Genomic DNA, 14253 nt, shown 5'->3' with positions numbered 1-14253 from the left:
TGGTCCCAGGGAGTGAGTCCCGGTTCTTTGTTCAGTGAGATTTTATAGGTTTTGGGGGATACTCTATGTGTCACAACATCACACAGCAAATCATTATCACATTTCGGGAAAGTCAAACAACAACTCTTAACATTGATTAGCACATCACTGGCGGGAACAAGTTGGGTAGGGGTGATTGCTACCCAAATTGCTCTGGCACATTTTAGGCATCCTATACACCATAGTTGTTATTTGGTAGAGTTATAAAACATGCAGCTCTTGTACAAGAGGGGGATTTCTCTGAACTGATTGGTTTAAGCCACGAGGGGTCTCCAAACTACATGGTTTCTCAACATGTTATCAACCACTATAACTAGGGGATCATCTGGCATCCCAGGTATTTTCCCTGTCTCATGCTGATTGGTGGTTGCTAGGGGGTTGCTATGGGTCCTCGCCTAGCCTAACTGAGTCGGGGACACCTGGTGCCACAGATCTCTCCTGTTATTTGCAGACAAACAACTCAGCAGGGTGGGTATGTGCCTAGGAGCTCTCTGTGGGTTTTTCCAAGGACAAGGGTCACTCCCCTCTCCTTGGAAAGGCTTTGAGGTAGAAACTTTTTTCCAAAATGGAGTCACATCAGTTTCTTACTAGCACCTTGGGTGGGGTGGGGTGTGTGGGGGTGCACATGGTGATTCCAGTATAGTCAAGGCTGAGAACCACTGCTCTGACCTGAGGTTCAAGATGGTGTTAAAAGCTGTAAAGAAATAAAGATGAGGGCTGGGGTTGAAGCTCAGCAGTAGCTGGGTCGATCCTCAGCATCACATAAAAATAAATATATAAAATAAAGGTATTATGTCCGACTCCAACTAAAAAAAAATGAAAAAAAGAAATAAAGATATAATTTCCACCACATCCCACACCTCCTCACCCTGGCTCATCATTTCCCAGTCTGTGCCTTGGAGTGTCCTAGGCCCTCTGCGTGGATGTTCCATTCCACTCCCACTGCCATTCTTGTCCTGCTAATCTTCACCTCCTCAGTGAAGCCCTCCTTCTCCAGGCTCCTCAGGATTTTGCTTAGTGCCCCCTCCCCCCACCACTGATATCATGACATGGTTCCTGGAAGCTCCCTGAGAGCAGCGAGCTGCTTGGGTCAGCATCAGAGTCACCAGTGTCTTACATCTGCTCTGGCACATTTTAGGCATCCTATATACTGTAGTTGTTATTAGGTAGAGTTATAAAACATGCAGCTCTTGTTGAAGTGTTTAGGGACAAACGAGGCAAGGCACTGAAGATAGCAGGAAACAGTTTTATTTGGCTGCAGCCAGGTTCAGAGGGTACAGCTTTTGCTGTAATCAATTAATCCCCTGAACCCCCAGTTCAGGGAGTTTCAGAGTTTTATACCCAGCATGTAAGGGCAGGGGCTCAGAAGTTCACAGTCTGCAGAAGTTCACAAAAAAAGCAGCTTTTTCTTTCACTGTTTTGGGCAAGTTAACTCTTCAAGGTCAACACCTGAGAAGGGGAGAGCTTCTTCCCCCCTTTCTTTCCTCCCCTTGCCAGCTGTTACCATGGAACCCATTTGTAACTTACCTTAAAAATGTAGACAGCTCTGTGAAGCCCAGCTCAAGGCCAGAAGCCTTGTTTGCACATTTGTACAAAGTACTATACTGGATACGTTTGTCAAAAACTAGTAAGGGAGTATCCAGCAACTGGAGTACTGGTATCTTCTCGGCCAGTGGCCAAGTAAAACAGGGCAACACAAAAATAGGAAGTTTATTTACATTGAACTCTTTTGCAGAGACTCTTTTGCTGACAGTCCTAAAATCAGCCATGGTGAAGATTTCTGGAGAGGCCCGGTTAAAACTTTTCAGTGGAGAAAGGAGGTGCCACTTCAGAAGCACATCATATTGCTCCCTGGGTCTGGAATATTCTTCCTCCAGACATCTATCTGCAAGGATGTCTTTCACCTCTTTGGGTTCTTTGCTAAAATGTCACCTTCTTGATGTTTCCCTTGAGCATCCTTTTTAATTGCCACCTCTCAAATCCCCACTCCATTCTCCTTCCTGAGTTAGCTTTTCTCCAAAGCAACTAACACCTGCTGACAGACTGTGTCATTATTTAAAATCTTGATAATTTTTCGCTGTAGTTTTTTGTGTTAATTTTTATTTTTAAAAATAATTGTATTAAAATGCTATTTATCTTTAGTACTGCGGTCCTTGTAGTCCCCCTTCCTGCACTGCTTAAATTTCGCCAGACTAGTTTGTTAATTGTTTCCTTCTCTAGAATGTAAGCTACACTGAACATAAGTAATTTTGTCTGTTTTTGTTCACTTCACTCTTCCCTGTGTCAGTGGATCATACAAGGTCGATCCCCCCAAAAATTTTGTAAATGAAAGTTTGAATTTGTGTCTTAAGGACCATCTTGGACACTAATAAAAGTGCCTCTCTGCAACCATTTCACAATTTAAAAATTTTACATTGAAATCCTGAATAATCATCGGGTGGATGGCCTGCAGGTTGTCATAGTTACATTGCAGCCAGCAGCACTCCCATTGGAGAATGGGGAGGGGTAGTGGGAGAGAACACTAAGGCAAAATCTTCTAGAGTTGGCTTTGACCATAGAGTTAAGCCTCCCTGATTCCTAGAGGGCACTTCCGGAATGGTGATCTACTGATTCAGGCCAATCTATGATCTCGGGGAGAGCCCATCTCTCTCTTCGACTAAACTTCCGGAAAATCGCACTCGCGCGACCACAGAATGGTCCAGGGAGCACCGCCCCATCCCCGTGAGTGTGGCCTTGCGATTGGCGAGAAGGTCTGGAGGCAGGGTTTAGCGCGAGCTGGCGCAGGCGCGCTTGCTCTGCGGGGTGGACGAGCGGGTGGCGCTGGCCGGGACTGCTGGTGGTGAGCGTGGATGACAGCGGGAGGAGAGCAGCGGGCCAGGGTTCTGGGCGTGGGGACCCTGGACCTGGTGTTCGTTTTCTTACGTGTGTCCCGTCCTTGAACTGGGGCGGGTTACAATCACATGAACTCTTGGATGGATCTGGCTGGTCACCTTGTCTCAGGTTTCTAGGTGGAAAAGTGAGGACAGCACTTCCGCCCTTGACTGCGTCGGGTGGTCATGAGAATCGGCGTTCTTAGAAGCCGACCCTGGAAGGGCCTCGGGAATCACCTGGTGGTCGAGCCAAGCTTCCCGTTCTAGGAATGGGAAAGCAGGTCTCGGCAGTGGAGTGACTGATTCAGGGTCACTCCTAAGTGAAGGCCTAGCCAGTTCTTAGAACCCGGTGTGAGGTTCCATTGCAGTTTTATTGGATTGGGAGCGGGGAGTGTTTATTGTCTTCCAAGGTTGACCATGTGCCGATTTGCTTCTGCTTGACGAGAGATTTCTCAAGCACCCTGGTACTACTACTACCAGCAGTAAATATTATGGCACTTAACTGTGCACCCAGCACTCTTGTAAACACTTTCAAAGTTATACGACACTATTGTACAACTTTCCTGATTGAATTGCATGCAGGGCAGTTGGGAGTCTTGAGAATCTTTTAAAAGACCTGATGAGGAAGCACCAGCAGCTCCACACAGAGTAGGTACTCTGTAAAAGTTTGCTGAATGTGAATGACTCAGAGGCTCTTTGCTAGATTTGAAGTTTTGGTCCCATTCATTACTATTTGGTTACCATATTTGTTACTCTATTACTATATTGTTTGTGGCCAATATTTTGAAAAATAAGATAAAATACTAATTATTCTGTTTGTGTAAGCAGAGAACAGGCACACATTTGGTGGGGGAGGGCTTAAGACTCTTATGTAAATTACACAAATAGTTATATCATTGCATCCCTGTTCTCTTCATTTTTAATATTTAATCAAGAAATGTTATTAATAATTGCCCAAATATTAGGCATTGTGCCAGACCGTAAGTCTAAGAGTGTATAAATTTCATGAACTCATAGTTTAATGGAGGATTAGGACATGAAACATTCACTCCCAATACTAAGACACTTAGAAATATTTTTTAGAAGTGGCTGCAGTACAATACACTGCAAAGAAGCATGTGCCAAAGGAGTTCGGAGAAGGAAGTGGCTCTCTGACCTGAAGGAAGCTTCTGGAAATAAGTAAACGTTGCATGGTGTGTTGAAGTTGCTGGGAGTTGGAGGTTGGCCTGTTCCATGAATGATTAGTAATTTGGGGCATGTTAAGGAATGGTAGGATAAAAAGCTGGAAAAGATGTATTGAGATCAAAATATGAAAAGCTTTGATGCCATTCTGAGAAAACATGATGGGGAGTTGTTAATATAATATAATATAAGCAGTGGAGTGTTCCGACCAGCTACCTTTTTGTCAGTAATGTGGAGACTGAACTGACAGGTAAAAAGACACTTTCAGCACTGTGTGCAGGCACTGTGCTGGATGCTGCAGATACTACCTGGAATAAAATAGACAAGGTTATTGTCTTCATGAAGTTTATAGTCCCAGTCAGCACACGTGCACAGCTTGGGTCCCTATAGTGTTTCTCCATGTGTGGTCCCTGAAACAGCACATCAGCACCGCCTGGATGCTTGTTAGGAATGTGAGTTCTCAGCCTATGCCTACTGATTCAGATACTCTGAGGTTGAGACCTGGCAATCAGTGGGTTTTCTGGTTTTGTTTTGTTTGGTATGGGGATTGAACCCAGGGACACCTAATCCACAGCCCTTTTTTATATTTCATTTAGAGACAGTCTCAATGAGTTTCTTAGGGCCACACTTAGTTGCTGAGTCTGGCTTTGTAGTCATGACCCTTCTGCCTCAGCCTCCTGAGCCAGTGAGATTACAGGCGCTGATATTCATTGTTAGGTGATTCTGATGCTCCATTGAATTTCAGGATCACTAGACTATTATAATGTAGAAAAAGGTGGGTGGACCTGAGAGAAATTACGGAGACTTTCTTGTTTTAGGAGGAGTCAAAGGTGAAGGAGTTTCTTACTTGGGCCACTGAGCTAAGGTTGGACCTCATGTAAGTTGATGAAGTCAGGGGTGAATCCATATGTGCCTTCTTCTAGGCCATACTTCTGTGAAGCCACACTAGGGCTCTATGGTAGTGCCTCACAACCTTTTAGTATTTGTACAGTGCACAGGAGAAATTGATGAGGCTACTTGTTGAAGGGGACCGACAAGTGGTGGACCTGAATCTTGGGATTCTAATACTCCAAAGATGGGAGGCATCAGTAACATATTGGCATACTGCCCAGAGCTTTGCTGCAGGGACTGTGCTGAAAAGTTGAGGTACTCAGCTGAATTTGGCACTGTAAATCAAGAGCCTCAAAGGAGTTTATGCTCTTTGACTCATTAATTCCTTTCCTGAAATGTTTCCCAAATATATACCAAAAAAGAAGAAAGCGATCTGTTCATTGTAGATTATATGTAACAGAGAAAACCAACAACTCTGGTGACTGGAGAATCGTTTTTGATGTAGTCCATCAGTGTAAGGTGGTCCTGCTCTTAGAAATATGTGAATATCTTATAACAGGGAAACATACTTATTCACTGGACAGCATATAGTAAGTCTTGCCATGTGCCAAGGATACAGTGGTGAGCAGGACAGATGGGTCCTTGCCCACACAGAGCCGAGTGTCTGGAGGAATCAGGAGCCAAATGAGCATCCCCCACACAGGATTCATGTTTGGTGGGAACCAGTGGGTATGCAGGAGAAGCCAGTTGTTTGGTGTCTGGAGAAAGGGACAAAAGAGGCTTCCCAAAGAACAAGGCAGTGATCCTCAGGCCTGGAGCATGAGTAGGTGTTGGGATGCACAGGGCTGTGTTCCCCAGAGGAATCGGTGTGTTTAAGGGGCACATGGGGAGGGCTGGGGATGTGGCTCAAGTAGTATAGTGCTTGCCTAGCATGTGTGGCACTGGATTTGTTTCTCAGCATCACATAAAAATAAAATGAAGATGCTGTGTTCACCTAAAAATAAATAAATAAATAAATATTTAAAAAAAAAAAAAAGAGGCACATGGGGAAACTGGAACAGGGAGCGGGCACTGGTGTGACATGGCCAGGAGGGGCATGCTGTATACACCCTGAAGCTCAGAGGCTTGGACCTTATTCTTGGGTCACCAGAAAGCCATTTTGAGCAACAAATACTGGGACTGCATTGTATTGGAAGCCTCCCTGAAGGCTGCAGTGGGGGAACAGATTGAAGGAGGGCAGGAATGCAAGTCGGGAGATGAAATGACAGTGGCCTAGACTGAGGTACAGGATGAGAAGATAGAGATGGGGACAAGAATGACAGGATCCAGAGGGCTGGTGAATGTGGCCACAGCAAGGGGCAGAGTGGATATACCCAGGTTTCTGATTTTGTTTTGTTTGGTAAGGACAGTTTGCAGTGCCATTCAGTGTGATAGGCAGGTCTGGGGAAAATGTTGAGTTTATTCTGTGGTGCAGAGTTGGAAGTAAGCTGTGCAGTGTGCTCTCCAGGCAGGGGTCAATATGGAGGTTTGAAACTTGAGATGAGCCACACACGGGGGAGTGGAGATTCGGACTGCCCAGGTCGTGTGCAAGGAGGAGGGCCGAAGCACCTGAAATTGATTTTTAAACAGGGTGAGAGATGGGAAGAGCAGGGCTTGCAAAAGAGACAAGGGATTGCCACAGTGTCCACAGCAATTGCCTGAGGGATTATAGTGGATTTTCTTCTAGTTTTTTTTCCCTCAGTTTCCTACAATAATAGCAAACATCAGTAGGCTCATAGTATTTTGCCAGATACTATTCTAAGAACTTCTAAATTCCAACAGTAAACCTTCAAGATAGATCCCATTATTACTATCTCCCAGATGAAGAAACTGAGCACCAGGGGCTAAGGCACAAGGTCAGGGAAAAGACTGTCTGGAATCCAGGCTGCCTGGTCTCAGGGCCGTGCAGTCACTTCTGGTGGCTTCTCCACAGCATGTTAGTATGCTCTCATAGCCAGAAAAAATACAGACTTTTTTAAAAGAAATAAAAGGTAAGAGAAGTAGTGCTTTGATCTGCTAGAATATCAGAAATAGAAGGATTCACACCTACAGAGTCAGTGGCTGACTTGGAAGTTTGCTGGAGACCAGACTGAGTGGCTTCTTAGTGACTCAGAACCCAGTCACAGCTCATTCCCCACAACTCATTTGTCTCCAGGTACCTGCTTCCCTGTGCCAGGTTGTCATGGAAGGGCTACTGACAAGATGCAGAGCATTATGCACCTGGGCCACCTGCAGCCACCAGCTCTCCAGATACATATCCCACAGGTGTCACCACTCTGCCTCAGGGAGAGGGCAGCGCTTGATATTGTCCCGCATGTTTCAGCCACAGAACCTCCGGGAAGACCAGGTGCTTTCTGTGGAGGGAAAATCTAGCGACCTGACTTGTAAGAGCCAGCGACTAATGCTGCAGGTGGGTCTGATCCTCCCAGCAAGCCCTGGCTGTTACCATCTCCTGCCCTACACCGTTCGTGCTATGGAGAAGCTTGTGCGAGTGATAGACCAGGAGATGCAGGGGATTGGGGGGCAGAAAATCAGCATGCCCAGCCTCAGCCCAGCAGAACTCTGGCAGGCCACCAACCGCTGGGACCTGATGGGCAAGGAGCTGCTAAGACTTAGAGACAGGCATGGTAAGGAATACTGCTTAGGTCCAACTCACGAGGAGGCCATTACTGCCCTTATTGCCTCCCAGAAGAAACTGTCCTACAAGCAGCTTCCATTTCTACTGTACCAAGTGACGAGGAAGTTTCGGGATGAGCCTAGGCCCCGCTTTGGTCTTCTCCGTAGCCGAGAGTTTTACATGAAAGATATGTACACCTTCGACTCTTCCCCAGAGGCTGCCCAGCAAACCTATGGCCTGGTGTGTGATGCCTACTGCAGCCTATTTGACAGGCTGGGGCTGCGATTTATCAAGGCCCAGGCAGATGTGGGTAGTATTGGGGGCACAATGTCTCATGAGTTCCAGCTACCAGTGGATATTGGAGAGGACCGGCTTGCAGTCTGTCCAAGCTGCAGCTTCTCAGCCAACGTGGAGACACTAGGCTTGTCACAGATGAATTGCCCTGCCTGCCAGGGCCCACTGACTGAAACGAAAGGCATTGAGGTAGGACATACATTCTACCTGGGTACCAAGTATTCTTCCATTTTCAATGCCCAGTTTACCAATGCTCATGGTAAACCATCCCTGGCTGAAATGGGGTGCTATGGCTTGGGTGTGACACGGATCTTGGCTGCTGCTATTGAAGTTCTCTCTACAGAAGATTGTATCCGCTGGCCCCGCCTTCTGGCCCCTTACCAAGTCTGCCTCATCCCCCCTAAGGCAGCCAGTAAGGAGGAGGCTGCTGCAGAGCTCATGGGGCACCTGTATGACCACATCACAGAGGCTCTGCCTCAGCTCCATGGGGAGGTCCTTCTGGACGACAGGACCCATCTTACCATTGGAAATAGACTGAAAGATGCCAACAAGCTCGGCTACCCCTTCGTGATAATTGCTGGCAAGAGGGCCCTGGAGGACCCTGCACATTTTGAGGTTTGGTGTCAAAACACTGGTGAGGTGCTCTTCCTCACCAAAGAAGGAGTCATGGAATTCTTGACCCAAGTGCAAGTTGTCTAAGTGCCCATCTCATAGCCTAGTATTAACTCTAACACTTCAGTTCTTGGCCCATGCTCCCCTCCTGGTGGTCTCCACAGGAACAGGACCACTCATAGAAAGTGAGAACGTGTTAGAGAAACCAGTGTTTACCCAGTCATTTGTTCAGATTATTTGTATTTGAAATTGTTAACTTGATTCCCTTCTTTGGGCTGGCCATCTGACCATGTGCCATTCCTTTTACATACCATTTTGGAAGCTGCTATTAGAAGGCTGAGAGGCAAGAAAGAGTCCCAAGTTCTAGTCTTGGCCCTTGAGCAAGTCACTTCCTTCTCTGCTGAGTTTCCTGTGTAGGATGGGAATGGCAGAAGGCCAGGGGCCTCAGCTTCACTCAGTCCAGAGAGCAGGCCCACCAGCCCTCTCCTGAGAAGCTGAGAGTGTAAGTGAAAGAGTCTGATTGTCACCAACTCACTGGTGGCTTGATACGTCTGCTTCCCAACTTGGGCTGCAGTTTTCCCATCTGTTACATGAGAAATTGGAACTCTGTGAAGTCCTTAAAGTTGTCACTGAGTGGTTCCACAAGAGGCTCACAATAGGTGGATCTGGTTCTTCTGATCCTCCATGGTCTGACTTTCCTACAAATTTGAATTGCCTGATAACCCAAGAACCACCTCCAGGGACTTAACCCTACTGAGATGGCCTAAGCACTGAGATCATGTTTTCTTTATTGACTTTTTGTTTGTTCTTGAATACTGAGGCTTGAACCCAGGTGTGCTTTACCCCCATGCCACATCCCTATCACTATTATCTTGTTAAGTTGCTGAGGCTGGCCTCAAACTTGTGATCCTCTTGCCTCAGCCTCCTGAGTAGCTGAGATAAGATTTTCTTGATTGAATAAAATCTATTAGACTAAGCCTTTCATGTTAATTTGAATGGTAATAACATTTTCTATTTTAACTGCTTAGAATATCTTACTGTTCCTTTTCATTCTTTTTCTTCTGTTTTCACACTCAAAAAAAGAAAAAAGCATGGTTGGGAAATTATGTTTTAACCATCTGTGAGCAGCAGACTTCAAGCCCCATGGTGACCTTGTCTTGAGGGCAGAGTTGGATCCCAGAGCCACAATGGAATGACTATAAAGAGCTTTTCTCTGCCTAAAATCCATGGGAAACTGGGAATGGACTTGAGCCATACAGCAACACTGCCTGCTTTTCTTGCTCCTGCACACTAGATTAGGAACATAACCAGAGTTTCCATCCTTTACCCCTGGAGTCCCCCCTCCCACGTCCAGGTCTAACAAGAATCTGTCAAAGCCAATCTCAAAGCCACCAGCTCCAAAAAACCTGCCTGACAGCTTCTAGAAATGGTTCTTCCCTCTGCCTCACACAGCACTGGTCACATTCTTTCTTGTGTGCACACACCCAGTCACTCTACAGTGTCCAGGTGGTCTCATCGCTGATGGTGAGCTGCAGGAGGCCAGCCTGAGCTGCTTCCTAGTGCACTGTAGCTCTTGTCTTGGTGAGTCCTCACCCCGGCCCTGTTAAACTGCTGCACAAAGCTTATTACCACTGGGGTTACTGCAAGAGTAATGCCACCCCAAGCACAGGCAACATTGTGTTCCCAGTGAATGTATCTGCCCAGCCCTGATGGCTCCCAGGCCTCCCTTTGGAGTCCTGGATCCCTTTGGACCAAACTTAGAAAGGTCAGGTCACAAGGCAATGGTCTTAGCTTTACTGCATGTTGGAATCACTAGAATTCCCTGCAGAGGTTTTGGTTGGGCTGTGGCCTGGGCATAAAAAGTTTAAAGCTCTCAGATGATTCTCATGCATAGTCAGTGGATTGAGAGCTCCTGCTGTAAGAGCTGCCTCCTTGGGGGCCCTCTTGGTAGTTGGGCATTTCTCTGAGTAAGGTATTATCAGACTGATGTAAGCCATCAGCTTTTATCGGTCTAGTTTTTTGTTGAGAGCTTGCCATATGTCCCTGTGCTGTGAGGCATTTTTACATACTGTTTCCATGTCTGTAAAGTAGACATGAGTCTCATTTTACAAGTGCAGAAACCTGAGGCTCCATTAAAGCAAATGACTCAAACATGCCCTGCTATTAAGGATTAGAGCTAGAATCTGGGCAGTGGCCAAAAACTATGCCCTTTCAAATATTGCTTGGCTTCTGCTTAGATAAAAAGATTTTAATAAGTAAAATTGAATTTATGTCTATCTAGTCAGGTTAGCCTCAAATATTTGAGAAATTAGAATCCATGCAAATGAATGCTTCAAATAGTCCTTTTTAACTTTGTGCTTATTTATGGAAGGTTAGCCTAATGGCACTTCAAAAACTGAGACTCCAGGAATAGACAGCCAATTAATTTTCAACTTTTCATAAATGTGCAAGTCCTAGGATAATTTGAGGATAAGGTAGAGTCCTGGAACTTGAGAACAGGAGAACATCAAGCTGGCTGTTCCAGCTGTGGGTTCACAGAGAGGAAATAGCCTGAAGCAGGAATGCACTGCCACATGCCATCTGACTGGCAAATATGAGGGCAGGCACAATAGCCCCTTGGGTCAGGCCTTTTGGAAGAAAAGAGGCCTGGGTCAGCCTTTGAGTTACCAAAGCCTTAGGCTGCTGAAGCTGGTACTTGTCCTCTTTATTTTACAGCAGAGAGACACATATGAGGAGGACAGTGATATGCCCAAGGTCAGTGTCCTGACCACTAGGCCAGTGTTTCTTCAGTTGGGCCAGGGGCTGTGAGATTTGGTGGAAGGATCAGAGCCTTGAGGAGACATGATCTAGATTCACCACTTGCTGGGAACGTGACTTGAGAAAATTACTCATCCTCTTCGCAGCTCTGATTCTTCATTGGTAAAATGCTTCAGCTAATGGCACCTGCCTTGTGTGGTGGTCTGGAACTGACTGAGCTCATTTGTGGTGAAATACTTAACCCTTAGTGTGCCTTCAAGAAACTTTCCCTTATACTGGACCACATAGGGACCCCTCCACACACACACCCCCACACACCAGAGTTCAGGCTCTGCTGTTAACTCTTAGCTCAAGACCAGGATCTTGGTTTTTTTGGTAGGATGCTTTACTGCCTTCCTGGGGAGTGCTGTGGATAAGGACTAGGCAACACCTACTGAGTGGGTTCATCTCAGAGCAAAACCAGAAATAGTCAAACAATGTACCTTATTTTCTCCCATTTCTGAACTTGCTGATTTTACTTCTTGCTATAAATAGATCAAATGAAGATGCTGGAAAAATAACAGGGACAGGCTATATTATCATTGCTCATTCCTTGGGGAGATCTAGAGGCAACTGGCTGGGAAATAGCAGAATTAATACTTTGGGACAAAGGCTGGTTCATAACAAATCCATCATTATTAAATGGGTTAAACTTAGAATGTAAATCAAGGTTTCCATTAATATTCTGTGTTTTCATGGAAGAAACTCCTGAACTATCAATAAAGGCACTTACAGAAATATGCTGAAATTGCCATTTGCTTAACTGCTTGAGTGCCATGCTTCTTCAGAGTTCCCATGATCCATTTCTATATTAAAATGCCAGGATGCTTTTTAGAATGGACTGTTTGTATCCAGGGGCACATAGGCTTTGTTTGGAGTTAAGGAAATTATCGTGATGTTATTACAAACATTTTATTTAAAAATTCAAGGTACATCACTTAATTTAAAACAATGACTTGAATCATCAAGTAAGATTACAGACTGGAATCAGATCAGCTGGACCATGTTACTGCAAGATGCTTCCTTAAGTCTCTGCACTGTAACTTCCTCAGCAATAAAGTGGGGAAATGGTGTCCTGCTCACAGCTGGTACTTGGTAAGCAGCAGCTGCCTTTAAGTGATGGTGACACTTTGGCAATAGTAAGTGGATGGGTGGTGCACTGTGGGCCAGCAGAAAGGGGTGGTACTTTAGGCTCCTTTGTGGTGCAGGAATGGTGTCCATTCCCGTCAAGCCAGACTCTCCAGGCTGCTAATGAGCTCCCATGGTTAGAGCTTAATTGCCCTTGGCTAATGGAAACTGTGTAGGTCCTGGAGAGAGAGAGAGAAGCACTTACTGAGTGACAGTAACTGAGGATGCTTCATTTGCAAGCGCAGAACTGCTGAAGTTCACCTAGAAAGTTCATGGGTGATAAGAATCTTATTGATGGAGTGACAGGTGCTATGGGGATTTTGACCGTAGGCTCTAGCAGTGATTTCTTCGGACAGTGGATTATTCTATGCAGGTAGGCAGGTTGGAGACATTGCATTCATGACACAGTGAGTGCCAAAACTTTATCATAGCTTGGAGTGAGCAAGGCAAAGGCACCTGGATCAATTTCGAACTCCTAGAGGGAGAGTAAGGCCTAGTAATACGGATAGCTCCTGAAGAGCTTAGGAGGGTTCTGAATTCATGGCCTGCTCTGTTTGTCATTAGCTTGCTTACTTTGGGCAGGTATCTCAACCTCTTTGTGGCACTTCCTATCAGTAAAAGGCAGGAGGGGCATGAAAATCCCTGCTTCCTAGAGGTGTGGGGAGGATTTAAGTGAGCCAGTCCACACAAACACCTGGGATGCTGCCTGGCTTAGTCTAGATACTCAGTAGGCAACAGTTATTGTTTCTAAGCCAGGCCATCCTATGTCCTTTCAAGGCTCCTTTGCTTGAGGGCCTTTCCCCTTGCCGCATCCCTGATTCCTTCTTCAGCTTCATGGCCCAGATCCATCATGTGTGATCACTTCTACCTATGATCTGTTCAGAATTAATCATTTCCCTGGGCCATCAGCCAATAATCACTTGTGCACCTCCTAGGTGCCGTGCAGGTGCTATGCTAGACCCTGGCAGTAAAGAGGTTCAGGGACCTTGATTCAGTTTACAGAGAGGTACGGGGAACCATCAAGTAAACAGGATTCAGTGTGGTAAGATGGTGCAGCTTCATGGGGACACCTGGGTGAGGAACCAGGAAGGGATTCCTGGAAGAGACAGAGGACCTGATTGAAGGATGGGCATTAATTAAGCAATGATGGCAGGAACAGTTGGAGGTGAAGAGAGGGAAGCAAGTGGGAGGCAGAGTGGGCCAGGCTGAGGGAACAAGGTGCAAGGCCCAAAGCTAAGAGAACATGGCTGTGTTCTATATGCTTCACAGAGATTATTTCAACCTCAGCACCTGCATGAGGTAGATGCTATTATCTTGCTTATATTGCAGATGAGGAAAGAGCCACAGAGCCTAAGCAAAGTGCCTAAGACCTACAGGGGTGAGTATGGGGCTGGAAATGGAATGCAGATGGCCTCACTCCAGAAGTGAGCCCCTTAGCCACCGCACCCTCCTGCTGCAGAGATGAACTGTGTCCAGGATGTCTGGGCTCAGGGGGTCAAAGAGGAAGGAGGAAGCTGCAGCAGGGTCAAGGGCCCAGATCCTGAAGGGCCTTGAATGTCACGCTGAGAGTGCTGATGAGAGAAGGGGAGCCTGGGAGGGCTCTGAGTAGGCATAAGGACAGGCCTGCTTGTTGTAGCTGTATGTCTCTTCACTGGAGCATTTCCCAGTCCAGGGGTGGATCATCACGTCCACTGAACAGTGGGCACTCAATGCAGAGCTGCCTGATACCCTTTGACCTTGATGCTTTGTCCGTGTAACTGCAAGGTAAGTATTTGTAAAGAAATGAACAGAGGACAGGGGGATGGTGGGCCCTGGGTGAGGTGTGAGGGTTCAGATGCTGGCTTT

At 46.3% G+C, this 14253-nt stretch overlaps 1 protein-coding gene across 3 annotated transcripts; it reads left to right on the top strand.

The window, feature by feature from the left end:
• The first annotated feature begins 2685 nt into the window (after positions 1–2685).
• Pars2 (prolyl-tRNA synthetase 2, mitochondrial) lies at positions 2686–9460 on the top strand. 3 transcript variants are annotated; one of them, XM_026382692.2, is made up of 2 exons: positions 2686–2760; positions 7117–9460. In XM_026382692.2, exon 2 carries the CDS (start codon positions 7144–7146, stop codon positions 8569–8571), a length of 1428 nt encoding a protein of 475 aa, XP_026238477.2. In that variant the 5' UTR covers positions 2686–2760; positions 7117–7143; the 3' UTR covers positions 8572–9460. The 3 variants fall into 3 exon arrangements, with proteins under 3 accessions (XP_026238477.2, XP_026238472.2, XP_026238470.2); XM_026382687.2 differs by lacking the exon at positions 2686–2760 and adding an exon at positions 2834–2878; XM_026382685.2 differs by lacking the exon at positions 2686–2760 and adding an exon at positions 2888–4102.
• The last annotated feature ends 4793 nt before the right edge of the window (positions 9461–14253 follow it).

The sequence above is a fragment of the Urocitellus parryii genome, chromosome 11 (genome assembly GCF_045843805.1).
Source record: "Urocitellus parryii isolate mUroPar1 chromosome 11, mUroPar1.hap1, whole genome shotgun sequence".
NCBI lineage: Eukaryota > Metazoa > Chordata > Mammalia > Rodentia > Sciuridae > Urocitellus > Urocitellus parryii.
The sequence above is the reverse complement of the archived record's forward strand: the minus strand, read 5'-3'. Positions and strand labels throughout refer to the sequence as shown.